This window comes from Monodon monoceros, unplaced genomic scaffold (genome assembly GCF_005190385.1).
Source record: "Monodon monoceros isolate NGI ecotype Baffin Bay Population unplaced genomic scaffold, NGI_Narwhal_1 Super_Scaffold_21, whole genome shotgun sequence".
NCBI lineage: Eukaryota > Metazoa > Chordata > Mammalia > Artiodactyla > Monodontidae > Monodon > Monodon monoceros.
The window spans coordinates 38,973,232-38,994,895 of NW_021703778.1; the positions used below are offsets into that span (position 1 = coordinate 38,973,232).

The following is a 21,664-nucleotide window of genomic DNA, read 5'->3' on the forward strand; positions in this document are numbered from 1 at the left end:
AGCCTGCCTCTCGGCAGCTTTGCCAGCTTCTCCCCACCTCACTTCCGCCGCAAACCCCCCCACCCCATGACAGTCCAGAGGAGCCTGCTGAGTGCGTGCGGCCTTTCGGAAACACTGACTCACTCTCTGGGTTCTCTGAGGCTTCTGCTTTAGAGAATGGGGCATTCTCTCCGTCACCGCCAAGTATGATTTCAGACTGCACAGATCGGCTGGCTGGGAGAGGAGATGAATGACTAAAGGGAGAGGAAGCCAATGAACTGGGGGCGGGGTGGGTTTCCGACGGAAGTGAGGTGGGGAGAAGCTGGCAAAGCTGCCGAGAGGCAGGCTGGTGGTGGAGAGAAGCTTCCCCCGCCTCCCACCCGGGGTGAGATTAATTAGGAGAGGACCTGGAAGGCGAGAAATGGAGACTTGGAGGGGAGCTCCTGCAGGTTTGGGGCAGTGGTAGTCACCTGGGGAAAAGCCATTAAGGGGTGTTTGGGAATGCTAATCTGTGGACCCCTGACCCTCTTTGAATGCAGATAGATTTGCAAATTTCGACCCTAGTGTGATCTCTTTTCAGGAATCCAGACCTCTTGGAAATGTGTTATCTTTTACAAAGAAAAGAAGGAAAGAGGGAATAGAAGAGGTCAGAATAATTTAGAGCCCCTCTCACATTTATTTCGTAAAGCTGCTGTCCCTAAGAAGAGCTTGGTGTGCCCTATGCAAATGTTTATCCCAGGGAAATCTCTCAGGACTAGATCCAATGGACTGGGCCCTCTTTAGCAAACAGGCAGTTTCCATTAAGAAAAAGCCCAGCCTCTTGGTGTCCTGTCCTAATGTTCTGAAGGGTTGGGGCCCCCAGGCACCGTCAGGCAATGGCAAACATCTCACAAATTTAAGCACTGGGCCTAGCAGACTCAGCACCATCTCCACCTTGGTGGGCCGGCCAAAGCCACCCATGAGTCCAGATGGTGTGAATTGGGAGTGTTTGTTTGCCTTGGGCTCATTTGCACCTTAACCCCTCTGCACACACATAGCCTCTAGGAAGTACCCAGAAGTGAGAGTCTGGTGTCACACAGTTTCCTTGAGGGTCTGATCTGAGTCCTAAACAGTTTTTCCCCCTGTGCTGGCCTGGGACTTGCATTCTTGAGTTGCACGTGGTGGTTGTGAGGCTTGAGTGGCCCTACCATACCCTCACACACCCAGGGACAGGGCCCTGGGATCCATTGGTGGTAGATGCAGCTACTGGGCATTTCAAATTCCCAGTGCCATGCTGGTGAAGGAAAGGAAGGAAGCTAGGGACAGGGGAGTTCAGGTTTAAGGGAAACTGACACAGCTGTTGGGCTGGTCCCCAGAGTATAGCCAGCATTCCCTTTCCAACCTGTCATGGCGGAGTAGGGTATGGGGGCCTTGGGTCTGATCTGGGCTGGTGTGGCTGACCGTGGGCTCTAATATGGGGGGTCTGGGCAGCAAAGCTATTGATAACAGGAACCGATAATGCTGCGATTCCAAGGGGTCAGACAGGAGTCCACGCGATTTGAAATTGGTCCCATGAGCCGTTAGCAAGGTGGTGATGAGAAATCGTGAAACCTGGGCCCATCCGCTGGGAAAAGGAGGCTGATGTGTCCTTTCTGGGTCGTTAGGGCCCAGCTGAGTGGCTAGAATTTGGGCAGGACCCCCAGCATCTCACTGAAGTAACAACCAGGACCTGGGAAGAGCTTCTGTCCTATTGATGAGACACAGTGAGCACGAGGCGGCGACCACGGCTTGGTGCCACAGGAGGCCTCTTGGGGTACCCCAGATGCTGGGCGGAGGCAGCTGGTGCATAGTGGGTCCTTTATAAATGAATGACTGCAGTGGAGTTCCAGCCCCACCTGTGCCGAGGTTCGGCTCTGCCGGACCAGCCTGAGAAGAGCCCGCAGGGTAAAGGTGCTCCAGGCAGCTGGAGACATCAAGTCCTTCCTCGTGGTGAGAGTAGCTGGGCACGGTCCAGCCCAGCAGCAGAGGCTCTGGTCAGTGCTCAGTCATGCTGTCAGCTTAGTCACTGTCACCCTCCATCCCGACAGCCATGGGCTCTGTGTTCCTTTCTCCTCGTGCGTGGCTTAAGAAGAGAGCTCAAGCTCTCTTGGAGTGTGCCGGGAATATCCCGTGTCTGTTGTCTCTAGCTCCCGCCCCAGCTTGTAGATGTCCCTTTTCCCGTACTCACTGGGCATCGCCGCTACTTTCTCTCCTGTGCCATTTCTCCTGGAAGGGGGAGCCCGGGCCATCCCGCGGCTGAACTCCAGTTGGGGAGCCTGCAGTGCAGTTCCACATTGCCAAGGCCCTTGGTGTCCTGAGCAAACCCCGCTGTCAGCAGCCTGGAAAGGAGGAATGCCTGCAGGGGCGGGGCCATAGGCTGGCTTCCCAAGAAGTTTCCCCCAGGTGTTGGAGCTGGAGGCCGAGGCACCACCTTGACCTTGGGGTTTCTATACCTCCAATGAGAGGGTTAGTCTCCAGGGAGTGTGCGTGACCAGGCTCCCTAACAGAACACCACCGGTGTCTTTGTGGCATTCAGTTTTCCTGTCCTACCGGGGACTCCCAGATGGTGCTCTCGCCCCAGCGTGAAGCTGACAGCACAGGAAAGGAGAGCTCCTGCCGCAGCCATGCCATGTTTATTGAGGGCTTTTTGGAGCTGGGCGCCCGACTTGGTGCTGGGGATGCTGAGATAAAAAACACAGTCCCTGCCCCCAAGGATCTCAAAGTCTTATGGGGAGACAGGGGTGTCACAGGGTACAAGACAACATGGTGAGTGTCCTGTGAGAAGCACAGCTTGTGCGTAGAGCTGATACTCTGTCAGCACATGCCAGCTAAGGTCTGGAGGTTGTTAAAATGGTGAAGTGCTTCCATGGCAGTGGTTAAACACCTGCGTCCTGAGCTCCCTTAGTGATCACACCTGATTCTCCAGCCACCCTGGCCCCTCCGGGATCCAGGAGCTAAGTAAGCATCAGTACCGGGCTTAGGCGGAGACCCTCGGGGCCCTGATGCAGCCCTTTGGCTGGAGTGCTTTTTGGTCGGAGTTTGTGCTCTACTAGTTGTCACCTATCTTGAGTATCAACCATGGTTCTGGGATGGACAGCATAGCCAAGTCACTCAGGACCTGGAAGGGGAGGACCAGGAATGGTTCCCAGAAGGAGGGTCCGTCTGAGCTGAGGTTTGAAGGAGGAGGTCTGAGGAGCATGGGTCAGCAACATCTCTCCTCGGCCCTACGTTTTGTGCTTTTCTGACCCTTGACATTGGACCCCAGCCCTGCCCCACACCCTAGGCAGCTCTTCTCTACCACAGGTTGGAGCTCCCCTGGTCCCAGTTTCAAGGAGAAGCTGCTGGGAACCTCTGTGGGCTCTGACCACTTGGAGCACAGAGCCAGCACAGGGCCAGAGGAGGGCGACCAAAATAAAGACTGCAGCGGACTTTGTTGTCAAGGAATTTATGCGCCCCTGAGGGAAGCCAGGCAAATGCTGCCTCCACGTGCAGGTGAGAGGGTCACACACCTACACCAGCAGCCACGCAGACACAAGTCCCCAGTAACTGGAGGGTGAGGGGGGGGAATCACTGGTCATTGCAACTGGGTGAGGATGGTTTGATAAAAGCTTAGTGGAGGGAGGAAGATGCGGCATATTGGCACCTGAAAAAAGATGTTCAGCTTCACGAACATTCGTTGGGTACCCAGGGGCGGGCTGGCTGGCAGACAGGAACAGTAGCTCAGAGGAAGCAGGAGGGAACGAGTCCCAGCGGCAAGTGCTTTGTTGGGTTGACTTGTAAAGTGCAGCCTGTGTTCTACTAGAAGGCGGGGTGTGTGAGGGGAGAGATGGGGAAGAGGGTCTCACACTACATGCATGTCACAGCCTCAACCAGTGCAGCTACAAGCACTGTCACTCTCCTGACCAAGGAGGCCCCAGTTCCTGATCTCAATGCCTGTACAATCCAGTGACGGCTTGTGAAGAAAAAAACTCACTTCTTTTTCTCTGCTCTCAATACAGTTCTTCACTTCTGGCCATCTAACATGTGATTTCCCCCCATACTAATCAATCCTGTAATTCTCTCTGGTCACTGAGTGAGTGTCCTACAATTCAAAGCAATTCTGACACCGCCTACCTGGAGTGAGTGTCAGATCCCACAGGTGAGGACTTGGTCTCATAAGACTACATCACCCCACTACTTCCGATGCCAATCACAAGTCCAGGCTGTCACCTGAGCTTCTGACTGACAAGCTATAGATCAGAGGTTCCCAGGACCCCCTCCTTGGGTTTGGTAATTTGCTACAGTAGCTCACTGAACTTGGGAAAACAGTTTACTTACTGTTTATTATTACCAGTTTATTATAAAAGGATACCACTCAGGAGCAGCCAGGTGGAAGAGATGCAAAGGGCGAGGTATGGATGGGGTCACGGAGGTTCCACGCCCTCTCCAGGTGCGCCACCCTCCCAGCCCCTCCACGTGGTCATGAACCCAGAGGATCCCTGAACCCCACTTAGGATTTCTATGGAGGCTTCATTATGTAGGCATAATTGATTAACTTCTTGGCCTTTGATGATTAATTCAACCTCCAGTCAGGTGGGGCTGAAAGTTCCAACCCTGTAATCACTTGGTTGGGTTCCTCGGCTACCAGCTCCCATCCTGAGGCTCTCCAGGAGCTCCCAGCCAAGGGCTATCTTATTATCATACAAAAAGACACATCACAAAAAGACACAGCACTGGAGATTCCAAGGGTTTTAGGAGCTATGTGTCTGAAAATGGGAGCAGAGACCCAGTATATGTATTTTCTTATGATGTCACATTGCTTTTCTTTTTGGAAGGGACAATCATCATTCTCTGAGCTCTGGCATATTCCAGACAATGTGCTACGTCTTGTACAAACACTATTTTAATTCATCTTTATGATGCCTCCATGAAATTGGCATCACTATCCTTATTTTATAGATGCAGAAATTGAGGCCATGGGAGGTTACCCAGCTAGCCAGTGGCAGGCTGGAGATTCAAGTTCATTGCTGACTCCAAAGCCTATTATTTTTTATTGCACCAAACTGCTTCCAAAAGTCTAGAGAAGAACTAGGGAGGAGAAGGATGGTGAAGCTTGATAGGCTGGCTTCTCTGCTGAGGTGAGCACACCTCCCTCACACAGCCTGACTTTTTATTTTCTGTGACAAAAGCATGAGGGGATATATGGAGGATATATATAGAAGATGAGAGTTACAAAAGCCATTCATACAAGTCCAACTCGCAGTCCCCCCTTCCTCTCAGCTTTGGTTTGGAGTTGAGCTTCAGGGAAACATTTCACCAGTGCAATGGGTTGGACACAGGAAATAGAGAAAAAGTTGCTTCTTTCCTCCAAGGATCTGTGCCCCTTTGTCCATCCCCTTCTCCTCAGCTACAGCTTTCCCCGCAGACTTTAGCTTCCTAAGATGTTTCAGTTTGGCGTGAGAAGCATTTGTTAGCCATTGTAGGGTTTTGAGCCTTTAAGGGACAGGTTCAGTGTCATCATTGGGAGAGTAGAGCCTAGAACAGGCTGGAAGCTGAAAGGTCTGCTACAAGGTTGTTGTATCCATCTGGACATGAGGCTCTCTCAGGTAGGGGCTGTGGACATAAAAAGATGAGGGGAGCTACTAGAAATATCAGCAGAGGAGAGATTAGTAGGACTTGAATCTGAAAAGGAGTGAGAGAGAGATATCAAAAGTCTTCTTGGATAGATATGGTTAATAGATGGTATTTATGTTGCCCTTCTGTATCCTGTGCCCTTCTGTATCCTGTGCCCAGGGCAGACATCACTAATCAATCACAGTTCTTTTTTGGGCTCAACCACAGACTCCTTCTAAACACAGCAATCTGTGTTAACTCTCACTAACCCACTGGTATTGCACGTAAGTTGAAATCTACTCGATCTCTGCTCTAATGTTTCAAGTCAGGAGGACTCAGCAGAGGTAGTTTGGGAGAATTCAGGAGGTAAGAGTAAGCTGTTCTGTCTATGTTTTTGTTCTTAGGTGTCCAGGGTAATGCGTATTGTGAGAACAGGAAGACAGGACAGTGGAGAGGTTAGGCATTAAGGGTAGAGCTGTAGAGCTGGAATTCATCTCTAATTAGGCAGTAATTGAAGTCATGTGAATGGAGGGATGTCTTCCAACAGAGTGAGTAGATGGGGAAGAGAACAGAGAGCTTATTGCCAGAGGATAGGAAACTGCTCACGATGCTGAAGCAAGAAAGTGAAAAAAGTTAACAAGAGAAAAAACTGCATCTCTCCAGCCCCCAAAGTGGAATCCTTTGGAAACTTAAGGAACTGAAGTGCTGGTTTCCTTACAGATTACAAGGGTTAATGCTGTTGACGCCTTCCTTTTAGGTCTCGGATATGAGCCAGTGTTTCTTCCAGCAGTGATGCTTTAAAGGAGCCTCTCTCCCTGCAGTCTCCCACTCCACATCCTGTTTCCGGTCTTGGGCCAGCTCACCCTTCTTCCTTTGTGCCGTGACTTCTCTCTTCTCTGTGGTTTGGTCCCATCCCAGCTTGCCGTGCAGAGGGAAGGCTAGGTACCACACTTGTGATCTTGTCTTCCTGATGGCTACCTTAACTAATCACTCTGAAACCCTTAGGTTCTGGGGATAATTATTCCCGCAAAGTCAAGGACTCCCTTTCCTTCCAGTGACCTGGAATTACCCTCTCGCAATGAAAGCACCCAGAGCTTTGGAGCGACTTCTCCGCATTAACTCTGAGGCCGAGTTGCAGCGAGGAAATCTACCCTTTTAATAGGGGAAAATATTGCCCTCGTAAGTCTTTATGCAACACACTTGAGCCTAATGCTCACTTACCAATTTGCCTTTATAACTTCCATTTTGAGTGAATTAAGTCCTCCATACGGGTAGTTATTAAAGAAGTGATAAGTGCTTTATAATTCAGTAAAGGGTAGCCTGGCCATTTCAGATTTTCCTAAGGAAATTGGCCACTCGAAAGGCAGCACTTTCAGGACCGCTGCGGCCAGCTGCTCTTAGGCCCAGAGCTTGCGCTATTGGATTACTTTCAAGCCACCTGCTCCGGCCTAGAGTAGACTTTCCTTCTCACTCAGACTTTCTCCTCCAAGGCCCATTGGGGAGAAAGGGTCAAAGCTAATGTGTCTCTCCCTGCCTCAGGCTGTTTCTGCTCTTGATCAGAGACCTCCTCTTTCTCTCCTAGTTCAAAGCTGAGATGTCTAGTAGGGACTGGAGGGTTTATGATCAATGTGGTTTGCGTCTCATCTGTAGACAAGAGGGGACTGTCTCCAAGGGGCCACAGGGCTGTGCCTCCCTCCCCTACCCGCCAGGCACAGCTTGCTTCTTTACACCTTTGTCTTTTCAAATAGTTGGAGAAAATGCTGGTCCCGTCAAGACCTTGGGAACCATAGCCTTTTCATGACTTGCTGCAAGGTCCCAGGGTTCTGAGGAAGTACAGTCATTTATTAATTTGTTCGTTTAAATCTTCTACCTTGTACTAAGAACTGGGCTGAGTGTTGTGGATACAGTAGTGAACAAGATAGGTTGCCTGCCCTCAGAGAGCTTGCATTCTGTTGGGGGAGAGACACAGTCAACAAGTAAACACATACATGAGGTAATTATAGATTTTGTCAAATGATATAAAGGATGTACCTAGAGTGACATTTCTCAACCTTGGCACTACTGACATTCTGGAGGGGATAACTCTTTGTTGTGAGGGGCTGTCTTGTGTTGTAGGATATTTAGTTACATCCTTGGCCCCTACCCACTAGATGCAGTAGCCCCTCCCCAGTCATGACAACCAAAAATGTCCCCAGACATTGCCAAGTGTTCTCTGAGGGCTTAAATCCACCCCGGCTTGAGAACTATTGATCCAGAGGAAGGTGATACAGAATGTCTTTAGGTGGTTGGTCAGGGAAGGCCTCCCTGAGGAGATGACATTGAAGGGGAGTCCAAGTGCTTTTAAGGACAAAACCAACTGCAAAGGTCCTGAGAGGGGGGAGGGAACTTGATGTTTTGAGGACTAGAAAGAAGACCAGTGGGAGGAAAGCCAAGTGAACAAGGGTAAGGTTAGTCTGAGCTGAGGAGGGAGAGAGATGAGCCAGACACGGAGGATCTTGCTGGCTGAGGTGGAGTCTGAATTCCATCTCAAGTGCAGAAGCCATTGGAGGTTTCTTTTTGTGGGGAGTGGGTGGGGGAGGGGGACATGATCTGATTTATGTTATGAAAAGCTCATTCAGCCTTCTGTGCGAGGACAGGTTTAGTCAGGTGGGAGTGGAAGCAGTGGTCATGCTTTTGAGGCAGTGGTCTTTGTGAGGGGCGATGGTGGCCTGGGTGATCAGGGGTGATAAGAGTGGAGGTTCTGAGGAGCGGACAGAGCTGATGATCTCCTGTGGAGGTGGACTTGCTAAGGGGCGGCTGTTGGAGGGAAGGAAGGGAGCAATCAATGATGAAGTTTGACTTGGACGACCGGGTGGTACCAGTGTCATTTACTGAGATGGAGAAGCCCAAGTGGGAGGACAGCAAGGGCTGGTGTTGGACCTGCGGACGTATCAGGGAAGAGCCTGGAGCTCAGTGGAGAGGTCTGACTAGAGACACCTTTGGGCGCTTGGATGGTGTTTGGAGCCAAGCACCTGGGTGAGATCCCTGTGGCCGGGTGGGGGCAAAACCTGGAGACTCCACCACTGAGGGGTCAGACAAAGACTATGGAACCAGCAAAGGAGACTAAGAAGGGCCAGCCAGGGAGATAGAAAGAAACCCGGCAGAGAGTGGAGTTAAGGAATTCCTAGAGAAGAGAATGTTTTCAGAAGGAGAGAGTAGTTAACTAGGTGAAATGCCACCAAGAGACTGGGAAACTGGGTGGCAGAGAAGAATTTGCCAACGTGGAAACCACTGGTGACTTGACAGTGTAGTTTCAGTGGAGTGGTGGGAACAGAAGACAGATTGGGGTGAAGAATCAAAGGGAGGTGAGGAAGTGAGGCCTGGGAATATAGACAATTCTTTTGAAAACATTTGTCATACGGAGCTGGAGAGACATGAGTTGGTAGCTGGAGAACATGGAGTCCAGGAGATTTTCTTTGAAATGGGCTCTCCTAGGATGTGTTTGTATGCTGATGGAAAAATCTAAGAGGGTGAGAGTGAGGGGACAGAGGAGAGAGGGAGAAAATAGGAATGAGTCCTCGAGAAGGTGTCTCGAGGGGTGAGGGCAGGGGAAGGTCCACAGGGGGGCTGGTAGAGGGCTAAACACTTAAGCTCTGCTGTTGATCACTTCGGGGTTCATTCATTCCTTCAGCCAGATGTCACTGAGCATTTGCATGGCACTGGGGACACAAACCCCAGGTCAGTGCCCTCAGAAAACTCATGTTCTGGTGAAGGTCATCGTCACCTGGGCAAGGGAAAGATGGAAAAGCTGAGCTCAGGTGTCAAGAGCATTCCCATCTCATCTGCTGCCATGTTTGCTGAGAGGAGGCCCTGCCCACTCCCCCACTCCTGACCCCCGTGGTGGGCAGTAGACATGACATCTGGTCCTGGGGGGGGGGGATCTGGGCCTCCTGAGACCTCTGGGATCACCCCGTTTCTGGGCTCTGTAGTGATGCCCCAAGTTGCCTGTCCCCAGTTGGGATGTTGAATGGTGTGCCCTGGGCCACATTCCTCCTCAGAGATCAAGTTCAGGGTTCCTGTGGGATTGGCCCAGGGCTCTGGGCTGCTCAGCTGGGCCCAGGGTGAGGACCTTGCCGGTGCTGAGCCTGGAAAACCTCTGGCATGAGTTGGGTCATCGAGGTGGCTATTTAGCACCAACCTGGATGGCTTCCCAGGCATGTACTTATCCTGGGGTAACTGCCCTTATTTGAGATTCTGGAGGTGAGGGAGTGGGGAAGAAGACAGATAGGATCTCTGTTCTCAAGTATCATAGTTCTAGAGACACGACAAACACGTAATCACATAATCAAATAAGACAATTACAGATGGTTATGAAAGGCTGTGAAGGACATAAACGGGCTTGCGTCAGAGCAGCTGGCGGGGAAGGGAGGGTGGGCTCACAGAGGAGCCGGCTTCTCTGAGAAGGTGACCTTGGAGGGGAGACCTGAGGGATTAAAAGGAGTCAGGGAAGGCATTTCATGGAAGTTCTGACTGGGAATAAGCCTGGCAGGTTTAAAAAACAGAAGGCACGTCAGTGTGGCCAGGGCCTAGAAAACCAGCGGAATGTGTTCAGCGAAGGGACTATGGAAGCAGCTAACAATCAGCTCATGAGGGACCTCGTAGGCCACGGCCCGGGTTTTGGATTTTATTGTAAGGACCAAAGGAAGCAGTTGGAGGGTTATAAGCAGGGGAGGGGATGATCACTCTGGAGCAGAGACTGTGGAAGGAGAAGAGTGAAAGCAGGGAGGCCAGCTAGGAGGCAGTGGCCGTTTGCAGTTAGAGGCGGTGGCTCCCTGGTGTGCGGATGTGTGGACAGCAGTGAAAATAGGGAGAAACAGACAGACTGGTGATGGGCAGGTCAGTCTGATCACAGGCTGGGACCCAAGCAGGGCAGCTTGGACTCCCCAGTGAGCTGGCTGAGTTCCAGATGTGTGCCCTTGACCTTTTCTCTGTTAGGAGACGCAGCATTTCAGCACCTGAAGAGCACAGGTGTGCACACAAACATACCCCGTTCGTTCCTGGCACGAGCTTTGGAATTGATCAGGAAGCCAGCACAGATGCTGCCATCTTCCATCTGTTCACCACACGATCTGAATGTTCCTTTCTGCAGTCCCGGGGGTGTCTGTGATGTGGGGCTGGTTCACCGTGGTCCTTGGCGGGCAGCTGCTTGTAGAGCTGGTGTGCTCACGTGCTGTCATGCCAGGGTTGCCAGCCCAGGAAGGCTCCCCAGGCTTCTAGTATCCCCCTTGACAGCTGTCAAGGGAGGGAGAACCGGGTGACTTGGCTGGTGTGATCCGATGCAGCTCTCCTCCAGCCCCCCTGGTGCCTGCGCTCCATGGAGCTGTTGCTCCAGACGGTTTGTTTATAATGCTAAACATATCAGATAATTGAAAGCTAATGCTTCTGTCTGGATCACTAGACATAATATGCCTGGATAACAAATCAATTTCCTCCTTGGCCTGCAAGGCTGGGAAGTCAAACACCCGGCACATCCTTTGTGTGTGTGCAAGTATGTGCGTGTGCGTGTGTGTGCACGCTCATGCATGTGTGTGCTCCAACGCTGACTTATTAGAAAATGAGATTCCAGGCTAGTTTCCCCAGGCACCCAACTCTGTCTTAGAACAGGATTCAGGTGAGAAGGTGATGGGAGCCTCAGGTCTGACAGGGGACAGGGGCATCTGGTGATGAAGCCATACCTGTCGAGCCTTGTTATCCGAAGCTCTTATGTTCTGTGTTGGAGGCGTGGAGAATTCATATACAGAACATCTGAGAAACACCAGTTTCAGCTACCTCCTGCCAGGATACAGCTCCAAGAATGAATATACTGAATATAATATACTAGTGATGGTGCCACCAGGAAAATGTGAATTATGAATTACCAACAAGAATGCTTACTTATCTGGCGAGCTCAATTATCCAGAAAGGGAATGCGAAACAAAGTAAGAAAACAAGGGCAAATATCTACCTCTCTCTCTCTCTCTCTCTCTCTCTCTCTCTCTCTCTCTCTCTCTGTGTGTGTGTGTGTGTGTGCGCGCGCTTGCTTGCTTGCTTGCTTGCATGTCTGTGCCTGAAGTTTTTCATATTCCCTAAAATCCTTATTCAGATTCTTTTTACTCTTACTGAAGGCACAGTTCCAAAGACAGTCATGGAATCAGTTATGCATTGCATTAGTGCTAGGCGTCAGAGCCGAATGGAGGACGTGGGCATGGCCTCATCTAATCCTCATGGCCGTTGGATTTCCTATTAGGAAACTGAGGTCTGGAGAGGCTGGAGTAACTGGCCCAGAGGCATCAGGCTTCTAAGCACAGAGCTGGGTGTCGTCTCCAGGTCAGCCTACCTTCAGGGTGCCTGCTCTTGACCTCTGTTCTCCAATGGACTGCAGAGCAGACTGGTCTCAGCATGTTGCAAGGTCCCCGGGGGCACAGCCCAATAGCAAAGAAGAGCCAGAAAACCATTAAAAATGAAGGCAACTGCGATTAGAATTCAAGAGTCATTTCAGGGTAGGACCACTTTGGGTAGGGGCGCAGGTTCTGCTTACTTTGAGAGCCTCTAGTGGTGTCGCTGTGCTACAGCTCAGTGGGCTAGGTAGGTTGATCACGATGATCCAGGATCATCAAGGAAATCTAAGCCGTGTTCTGTTTACTCTGCTTCAAAAGTCAAGGAGGTGTGTAATGAATTTTTTGGGAAAAAAGAAACATTCAGCAAGGAAGTTGAACACGCAGAGGGTTTTTTTAAATAAATTTATTTATTTAATTTATTTATTTTTGTCTGTGTTGGGTTTTTATTGCTGCGCACGGGCTTCCTCTAGTTGAGGCGAGGGGGGGCTACTCTTCATTGTGGTGTGCGGGCTTCTCATTGTGTTGGTTTCTCTTGTTGCGGAGCACGGGCTCTACGCGCGCGGGCTTCAGTAGTTGCAGCACGCGGGCTCAGTAGTTGTGGCTCACAGGCTCTAGAGTGCAGGCTCAGTAGTTGTGGTGCACGGGCTTAGTTGCTCTGTGGCATGTGGGATCTTCCCAGACCAGGCCTCGAACCCGTGTCCCCTGCATTGGCAGACGATTCTCAACCACTGCGCCACCAGGGAAGCCCCATGCCGAAGTTTTGCATTTAAATTTAGTTGTCTGGAAAATTTGGTTATGAAGAACAGCTCATTAATAGCAGTGAGGAATCACAGTGAAAATAACAGCCATCTGACAGCAAGGGAGGAGAGAGGAAAGCTTGGGAAAATGAAGAAATACTGGGCCTGCCACATCTAAAGGAAGGGAGGATGCTCCCTTGTCCCACCAACCAATCCTTGTCTTGCTGATTACCCAGGTGAGGAGGAAAGTTCTGCCAGATGAAGGGTGCTTTGCCCCTCTCATGGGCCTCCCCAACAAACTTAGTCCCCTGGTGTTGGATGGACTTGAACGTCTCAGTGTTCTAGGGTTTTCTGTGTTTAGGATTTAAATATTGGAGGTATAAGCAACTCTTAAACGTATCTACATGGCATGTTTTTAATTAAAATAGGGACCACAGTCTGTACCATCTAATTTTTATATGCTTGGAGATTGCCAACTCATTACCATACTGGCCCAAGCCAAACAGAAGGAGGAAGAAGCAATGGTACAAAAGCACAATTGGACTTAATCTAGCACGAAGGATTTTTATATTCCCTGTGAAAGTATTAATTAATACTTCATTTGTATCCTAGCTCATTTCCACAGGGGTCCGAAGCAACTGTGGATTGGGTTTATCTGCTCCAGGAAAGGTTGCTGGGTGAGCCACTGGGAGTGGCTCCTTTCCTCCCAAGTCCACCTGGAAGCAGCATGTACTTTGACCATGGGACCCCCAAGATCTCATTGAAGTTTTCTGAGCTGTAGCCCTAAGCCCAGCTCCGGCTTGGGAGCTCAGTGTTGTCATGAATTAAGCCTCACTTCCTCCCTCTCTCTGGAGCAGTGTTGCATATCGGCTCCTGGCAGAGTCATGATTCTGTGGTGTCAGGGAAGGGCAGTGGTGAGAGGGCAGGGACAGGGCATTGCGTTGACTCTCTGGATGGCACATTTCGTATTTCCATGCAATGACGAGGCCTTAGAAATGCAGAAGGATAACTTTCAGTGGAGGGACAAGGCACTAGGCAGTGGATTCCAGCCAGAGCTTGGTGAGAAGAGACCATTATTGCTTTTAGAATGTGTAACCTGGCTTGGGCCAAGGTCCAGTGGGCCAAAGACCCCTCATTTCCTCTCAAGTAATGCCCTTGTCACGGGAGTGTCCTGAGAACCATGGCTTTTGATTTTCTTCTCTCACCTGGACCCTGTGACCTAGAGGCAAGCTTTTTGGTGTTGGCCTGGGGCCTTTTGGCGTTTGCTGCAAAACAATCATTTTCAAAATTATGTCTGAAGCCATGAAACTTTTTTTTCAATGGAATCTTAGGTAGAAGCCTTGTATAATAAAGCAGGGTTTCCCAACCTCGATGCTGTGGACATTTGGGGCTGATAATTCTTTGTTGTGGGCATGCTGCCCTGTGCATTATTGAAATGTTTAGGAGCATCCCTGTGGATGCCGGTGTCACTCCCTGTCCCCCAGTTGTGACCACCAAAAATGTTTCCAGACATTGTCAAATGTCCCCTGGGGGACAAAATCGCCTCCAGTTGGGAACCATTGTATTCAAGGGACTAAAGTGGAGGTAATTACAGTAGGGATGGGAGCCTGGAGTCACACTGAGAGCAAGGCTTCAGCTCTCTGTGGGGCATCTACCACCACACACTGCCTGAGCAGACAGATGCAGGATCTGGCGGTCCCACTGACCCATGTTCCTGGCATCGCTCTGAGTTCTCGTCTCCCCACAGCGGCAGCAGGCGTGTGAGATGCCTCTGCTCGGGGGGGGGGGGCTGGTGCAGCCTGTGGTCCTGGAACAGGGTGACCAGTGACTGCCCCGTACAGGGCTCAAGGGCCTAACCTTCCTTCAAAAACATCATTCTTGATTGTTTTTCAAATGACAAAATCAGTGCTCCGTGAAAACAACCTGGACAACCCAGAAAAGCACACAAAAAGAAGTCACATGTAACTGTACTAGGCGGAGGGAACCACTGTTTACCACAAACCAAACCAAAGCAGACTGCTCTCATACTTTATCTATTTATTATATTTTTAGAGCCTGCCTTTTAAACTTAAAACTCATGGCCTCCCTATTAGCACAAAGCAGCCAGCAGAGTTACCATAACTGACCCCCCGGGCTGGTACCAAGTGGTGAGTCATCGAGAAAACTTGGCAGGTGCCCTGCCCACGTCAACTGCAAATGTCAGGCTGCACCTTCGCCACCCTGCTTTTCCCTGGGAACCCGCTCTGCACTGCCGTCTGTGCATCCTCTGAAGCTGTTTATAATTTCTGCTTGAACAGTTTTCCTGGAGGTCATGAATGACAGGTTTACTGTCCCTCCACCCTTCTGCCCCTCAGAGTTTTTAATCAGTGATTGCTGAGAGGTGACAACTTCCAGCAGAACCAGCTTGCCCTTTTTAGCTTGAAAACTGAGAAAAGATTGCTCAGCCTCTACAAAGCCTAGGTTTAAAAACAATCATCACAGGCACTACCTGAAGACTGACTGTGCGTCCCAGCTGCCGAAAGGGCTTTTTAACACAGCCTTTCAATCTTCATGTCCTTCTTATGATGAAGACATTTCATTGATATTATCCCCATTTGACAGATGACGAAACTGAGGCACAGACAGGTGAAGTAACCTGCACAGGGTCACACAGTATCCTGGCAGCCTGGCGCCACGCAGGTCAGCAACCTTTTTCTGTAAAAGGCCAGAAAGTCAATATTTTAGGCGAGTCTCTGCAGCTCCATCTCATCTCCATCTTTGTGGGGAAAAGTAGTCACAGACAAGAGTAAATGAGTAGATATGAAAACGGACATTTATATTTCATATACTTTTCACATGTCACAAAATAGGATTCTACTTTTGATTTTTAAGAAAATGTAAAAACGATTCTTCTTTCTCAGGCTGTACAGAAATGAGCGGTGGGTTGGAATTTGTAGTTTGCTGGCATGGCTCTGGAGCCCCAACTCCTAGCCACACTGTTGCACCGTTGCTGTAAAAGTGCTATTCCCCCATGTAGGAAAACTCAGACCCAAAAGAGGATGCAGGGGCCATATGCTATTGACCAGGGAGTCCTTTGCACCAAGGACTTCAGCCATTGTCCTGCCATGTCTCGGTGTGTGCCTATGCAGGGGAAGGGTCATTTGTGGGCATAAGGGCAGGAGGGCTGAGAGGGGTAAAGTATTAGAATGCAATAATGACTGACACCTCAGCCATAATAAAAACACATTTCTGGAATTCTAATGTGGGCTCAGAAAAATGATTTCATTTATTTAAACAACTTGATTGACAGCTGCTTGTTGGAAGTAGATTCTTGTCTGAAGCTGGGCTCCCATGAATGAATGGCCGCCTGCAGAAACACTGCAGTCTACTTGGTGGGTGGTTTACATGGACCGAGGGCCCAGTGAATACTCTGGGTGGGAGTGGGGCTGGTCCAGGTCCTTCTACCACTTCTGGCCTTCCTTTTCATCTGACATGGAGCCAGGGTCCCTGCCCTGGCGAGACCAGACCAAGCAAACTGTCGTGGGGCCATGAGGCTTCCAGGGAGAAGGCTTTGGAGTTGGAATTCAGTACTGACCTGGCCACCTGGTCCATGTCCCCAGCAGATGCCAGTGTGTCTGGCTGCTTAGCAGGGGCTCCGAGAGAATGTGGTACAAAAAGGGCTCTTGGCATACCTTGTTACTGCGCGACTCTGAAATGCTTCCAGAGGCCCTGGCCACCACCTCCCTGTGGCCTTCCTGGCTCCAGCTCCACTTGATGGCAGATGGCAGAGCCACGGGTGGGGTGGGGCTAGGGAGGAGACGTCTGGGGAAGGTGGCTGCCACTTTTCTGTGCCTCGGGTAGCTCTGTCCCAGGGTGAGCTGTCACTTCTTTTCCCTCCTTGCAAAGAGCAGGCTTAGACTTTGGGGGCACTGACAGGAGAGTCACATCCCAGGAGGGCAGCTTGGGCAGTGGGAAGCCTTTTCCCGTGGCCCCTTGAAGCTCCTTGGGGTAGCGGGTGTGTATGAATGGTCTTCGCTCAGACAGCTCTAGAGCTGGAAAGGACCTTGGTAATCAACAGTCTGATGGTTCTCTACCTTGACACCAAAAGCAGTAACGAGGATGTTTGTCCCTGGTGTTTTGTCAATATAAAACAAACAAATAAAGGAACAAAGGAAATCAAGTGCATACCCATGATAAGCCCTTCCATGCTAACAGTACTTTCAAGAATTCCTTTGCTTTGGGCTGGAATTTACCCACTGGGTGAATCAGCCCTGGTTTATGCCTGTTGATGAAAAGCTCTGGTTAATAGTGATTTATATCTTGGATTAATAAATCCGAGAAGATGAATTAATTATTACTTAATAAATGTGTGTGCTTTTTCGACACATGTTTAGGGAGCTAAATATTAAGACTCTTGGGAGTAAGTTCTAAAACGAGATCTTTGTGAAGAGATGGGGGAGAAACTGCTGATCTGGTGCAACCCTCTGTCTTTACAAATGAGGACACCAGAGGCCCAGAGAGCTGAAAGCTCATGTTCAAAGCCACGGCTGCTTAAGTCACAGAGATGAGGCTGGAATCAGGCGTCTCGGCTGCCAGCCTCATGTTCTTTCCATGACACCCAGGCCTGTGGTCGCCCCTCCTTTGTGGAGTTGATTCTGCCTTATCAAGCCATTGATGTTCTTGAACTCCAGATGGATTGGGCCGTGGTCACCCAAAGGGGGTCATCAATGTCTGGCCCCTGGGGGACCCTGAGGAGGGCCCCCCAAGCCATGTTCACCAGCAAGCCCCCCTACACACCCCCTTTATTTAAACCACGTCATTTGTATTGTCTTTACGGGCAGGAACTTAAGAAAACGAGCCTGTCCTTTAAACAATCCTATAAATGAAAAAGAATGAAAGAGAATGGAAGGAAACTAAGTCAGGAAGACCCACAGGGAGATTGGATCTCAAGAATTTAAAGAGTAGTTTTTCTGGAGCTGAGGGGGGAACGTTAAATGCTGTCCATGAGTTTGGCGCTTGGGATCCCACAGCGAGCCCATCAGCCAGGTGGCACGCGTGACACCGCACAGGGGAAGAAACCGGCTCAGAGATAATTGACGACTTGGTGGAAATCCTGGCTCATGGGTGGCTGCTCCAGGATTTGAACCCAGGTCTCTGGCACTAAAGCCAGTGCCTTTCCCGTGGCCCCTCTGCTGACCCGAACCCTGCCTTTCCTCTCCCCTGCAGACACATAGAGAACTGGCGCGGTCTGCACACGCTCAACGCCGTGGACATGGAGCTCTACACCGGCCTCCAGAAACTGTGAGTGCACCAGCTCCCGGGGTGTGTGGGGAGTGGGATGGGCTAGGGCTCAGCCCATAGTTTGGGTTTCAAAGCAGGACCTGAACCCAGGTCTCCTGGGCTAGTGTTCCTTTCTCAGCCCTCTGCTTGGCTGATGGTCCCCGTGCAGCAGGAAATTTGCAGTCACCTCCTCCTTTGGATTCAGTGCAAGTGGCTGTGGGAGATTTGGGGTGGAAGGGAAGAGGCACAAAGTGGGTGGCAGTGCAGTAGTCGTGGACCAGATTCTTACCCACTTGCCAGGACAGGCACATCCCTCACCCTGACCCAGGTCCCGGTGGGGTGTGAGCCCAGATGCCTCCCACTGGACCCCCTCAGTTGGATCACCCAGTGATGACTGATGGTGAAGAGATGCGTTCAGTTCACCGGGCGGCTGCCGTCCAGTCTTGGCCTCACTGGCTGTCAGCCTTGGCCCAGAGCAGAGATGTTTCTCTGCTCCGTAATCTCTGCTAAACATCTTTTTCTCTCTCTCCAGGACCATCAAGAACTCAGGACTTCGGAGCATCCAACCCAGAGCCTTTGCCAAAAATCCCCACTTGCGCTATATGTAAGTAGAGCTGAGAGCTGGGACCCGGGCCTTAGAGAGTGGGTGGGTGGGGTCATAGGGCGGGAGAGAGTCCTGGGCTGTGAAGCCTAAGGCCTGAGATCTGGACCCGGCTTTGCCACTGTGTCCTGGGGCAAGTCCCTTCACTTCTCTGGACCTGAGATTTTGCCTTTTAACACAAGGGGTTTGGATTTGATGATCTGTAAGGTTCCTGTTGGATGGAAGAGCCTAGGACCAAGGATTAGCAGGAGGGAGTGTCTCTTCACTCCCAAGTGTGTTCACTTCCTGTGATGAAATTTGCAATTGTATTGGAATGTAAATGAGAGGAAATTTCCCATATAAGTGTAGTGTGTGATGTGAGTACTATACTTCTGAGACCATGTGTAGGTCCGTAAGTGTGTGTGTGTGTGCACTGGGGTGGTGGCGTGGGGTTTGGAAGGGGGAAAGCAGGGCCAGGCCACGTGTCATGTCAAAATAGATTCTGGGTTCAATGGAGAAGAGCTCTGAAAAGCAGAGACACCTGTATATAAGGTCACACAGCTTTGGGACAAGCTGGAGGTGACATGACCCTGGTGGGATCCCCATGTCACCTGATCCCCTGGGGGGGTGTGCCCCCCTCCTCTCCCCTCTCCCCTCCCACCACTGCCATGTCTGATGGTGGAGGGGCCTCCTGGCATTCGGCTCTGTCTAGACCTGTAGGGGTGGAATCACACGAGCTTGGTGTTTCCTCTCCAAGCCTAATTCTGGGCTGAAGACTCTGGGATTAGACGGGAGGACCACCATTTCCTGGGGAGAGGTGGGCTTGAAAAGAAGCCTAGGGCCAGCGATTAGGGGAAGTGCCAACATGCTGCACCTGTTGGGGTCCTTACTCTTCGGTCAAGCCTTCTTTTCAGATGGTGACCATTTTGGACATCTGCTGGGCATGTTCTCCAAGAGCAGAGATTCCATAGGAACCAGGGGGATGGAGTCTACTGTATTTGGGGAGAAAATGGAGGAATGGTGTGCAGATGAATCTTTCCTTTGGCCACTTGAGAGTTGTACTGGCCCAGGCACTTTGCACTTGAAGGGCATCCCGGCTGCATAGGAGTCTCACAGGAAGAGACACAGCACCCAAGGGAAGTGGAGGGGAGGTAGAGAAAAAGAAAAGTCGTGGAGAATTGCAGTGGGTGAGTTGTTTCTCTTCTGGGGGGCCCTGGCCTCACCCCCGGGCCTCTGTGTGTTTTCCCAAGCACGTAGTGAGTGCTTGGTAAGTATTTTTTTAATCAGTTATGGCCACCCCTGCTTTGTGCTGAGCTTTCTTTCCTTTCTCTGGACATAGCGCACTGTATGGCCACTGATGTAGTACCTGTGGAGGACCGAGGCCTCCCCTGCAGCTGTCTCATTTAGCCATTGCCGCCTTGCCCTAATTGAGCCTCTGTGGTGGGATTCTTCTGATGTGTGCTCTTCGCAGCTGGGGGCATAGCTGGGACCAGAGGAGGGCCTTGGACCGGATGTTCCAGGTGTTTATTTTATTGGGGATTTGAGTTTCAATGTAAACTATCCCAGGAGAAGAAGCTTTTGACCTCTGAGAAGTCTCCTTTTCACACTAACTCATACAAGGGTCACAAAGCCAAATGCCCACGGCGGACCAGGTGGGGAGAGTGGAGGCTGGGGACCATGTGTTCCCCCCGAGAGGCAGCCTGTAAGCAATTTCCAGCTGACTGCTGCCATGAGGAGGCGGGGCCTCGGGTTGCCAGATTTACTGCTTTTTTTTTTCAAGAAGAGCTGGAGGTCCAGTGAAGCCTTTCAAGTTTTAAATACTGGCAACTAAAAATAAAATCTCTCAACTCATGGGCCAGGCAGAACTACTCTGTGGGCAGAATATGACATATGGAGTGCCAGTTTGCAGTCTAGGGTCATACTTTGGACAGAAGCTGCCAGCATAGGAGGGGCTCTGTCCCTTTTGACGACAGTGGCTTGGTGCTCAGAGCCTGCTAGGGCACTGGGTCACCCGAAGCTCGTAGGGCAACTGAGAGGGCTTCCAGACCCATCATGTTTCCATGGGCCATAGAGGTGGGGGGAGATGCATCTTGGGTTAAAGGTGTCTCAGAAGTTGGGTTGTACTAGAACCTGTCTTTGAATTACCCTTGAGATCCCAGAAGAGGGCTGCGACCCACCATCTCTTCTGAGATGATCTGGGTCTGCTGGCTGGTGGCAGTGACGGGCTGGTGGGGCTTTGCAAGATTCCCAAGACTTTGGGGGCAGGAAGGGTCTGGGTGGAATAGGTTCTGATGACACCAGTGAGCCTGCCCATGACCTTGGGCACTGTTTTCTCCTGGATACGTTGGCCGGCTCTTGACAAAGTACTTGGTATTGGCCACAAAGGGATCAAGAGTGAGAAAGATGGGTCACCATCAGTCCAGCCCCAGTTTGGGCCTGTCTGCATATTGGGGGCTAGTTGGATGCTCAGATCAAGGTGAGAGGGTCAGCACCTGGTCCAGGGGCTCTGATAGGCACGGTGGGGCTGCTGGAGGAGCCTGAGGATCGCAGAGAAGTGAGTTAAGAGGTCGAGGCATGTGCACTGGCTTCATCGATGGGTTGGTTTATTAACTTTTACTCCTTACGAAGACAAACCCCAAATCCTGACTGAGTGAATTTCCCGGCAGCTTCGGGACATTTTCTCCTGGCAGATGGGCCAGGTTTCTCTGCTCTCTCACAGCATCTTCTATTTCTGTCCTCTACATGCATTTACAAGTCTTCAGGCCCCAGCTGAGCAATCACAAGATGATCACTTACTCCAGCACTAATTGCCGAGCCCTGGCTTGGCGGCTTTTGTTTTCCCCCTTCTTCTTCTTTTTTCTCAGGGTGATGGCTGAGAAGTCTTTTCTTCTCCCCTCTGTACCCAATAAGAAGCCAGAAGTGAGATCATTGCCTTCTGTACCAATGTCAAGTTATCCAAATTGTTCTGATTGGTTCAACTGTCTCCCACCTCTAAGCTGCTGTTGCATCAGTCAGTGTAATTCTTTCCTGTGCCAGAAAAGGAGCCAACGATGCGAAGGCCAGGTGGTCTGCCACAAAGAAGGCTGGAGATTAGGACTCTTCAAGGTTTACGAGTGACTGACCATCTCTTTCTGACCGCTTCT

General features: G+C 50.8%; 1 protein-coding gene across 5 annotated transcripts in view; it reads left to right on the plus strand.

The window, feature by feature from the left end:
- Positions 1-21,664, plus strand: part of NTRK3 (neurotrophic receptor tyrosine kinase 3) — a 283,681-nt gene that overhangs the window by 55,592 nt on the left and 206,425 nt on the right. For 4 of the 5 annotated variants that reach the window (XR_003795813.1, XR_003795812.1, XM_029237146.1 and 1 more), the window contains exons 2-3: positions 17,888-17,962; positions 18,474-18,545. The exons of the other annotated variant lie outside the window; for it this stretch is intronic. Coding sequence is in view for 2 of the 4 variants with exons in the window: in XM_029237146.1 (XP_029092979.1) it covers positions 17,888-17,962; positions 18,474-18,545 (147 nt within the window). In the remaining 2 variants the exon portion in view is untranslated. The remainder of the gene's footprint in view (positions 1-17,887; positions 17,963-18,473; positions 18,546-21,664) is intronic. 5 annotated transcript variants of the gene reach the window in all.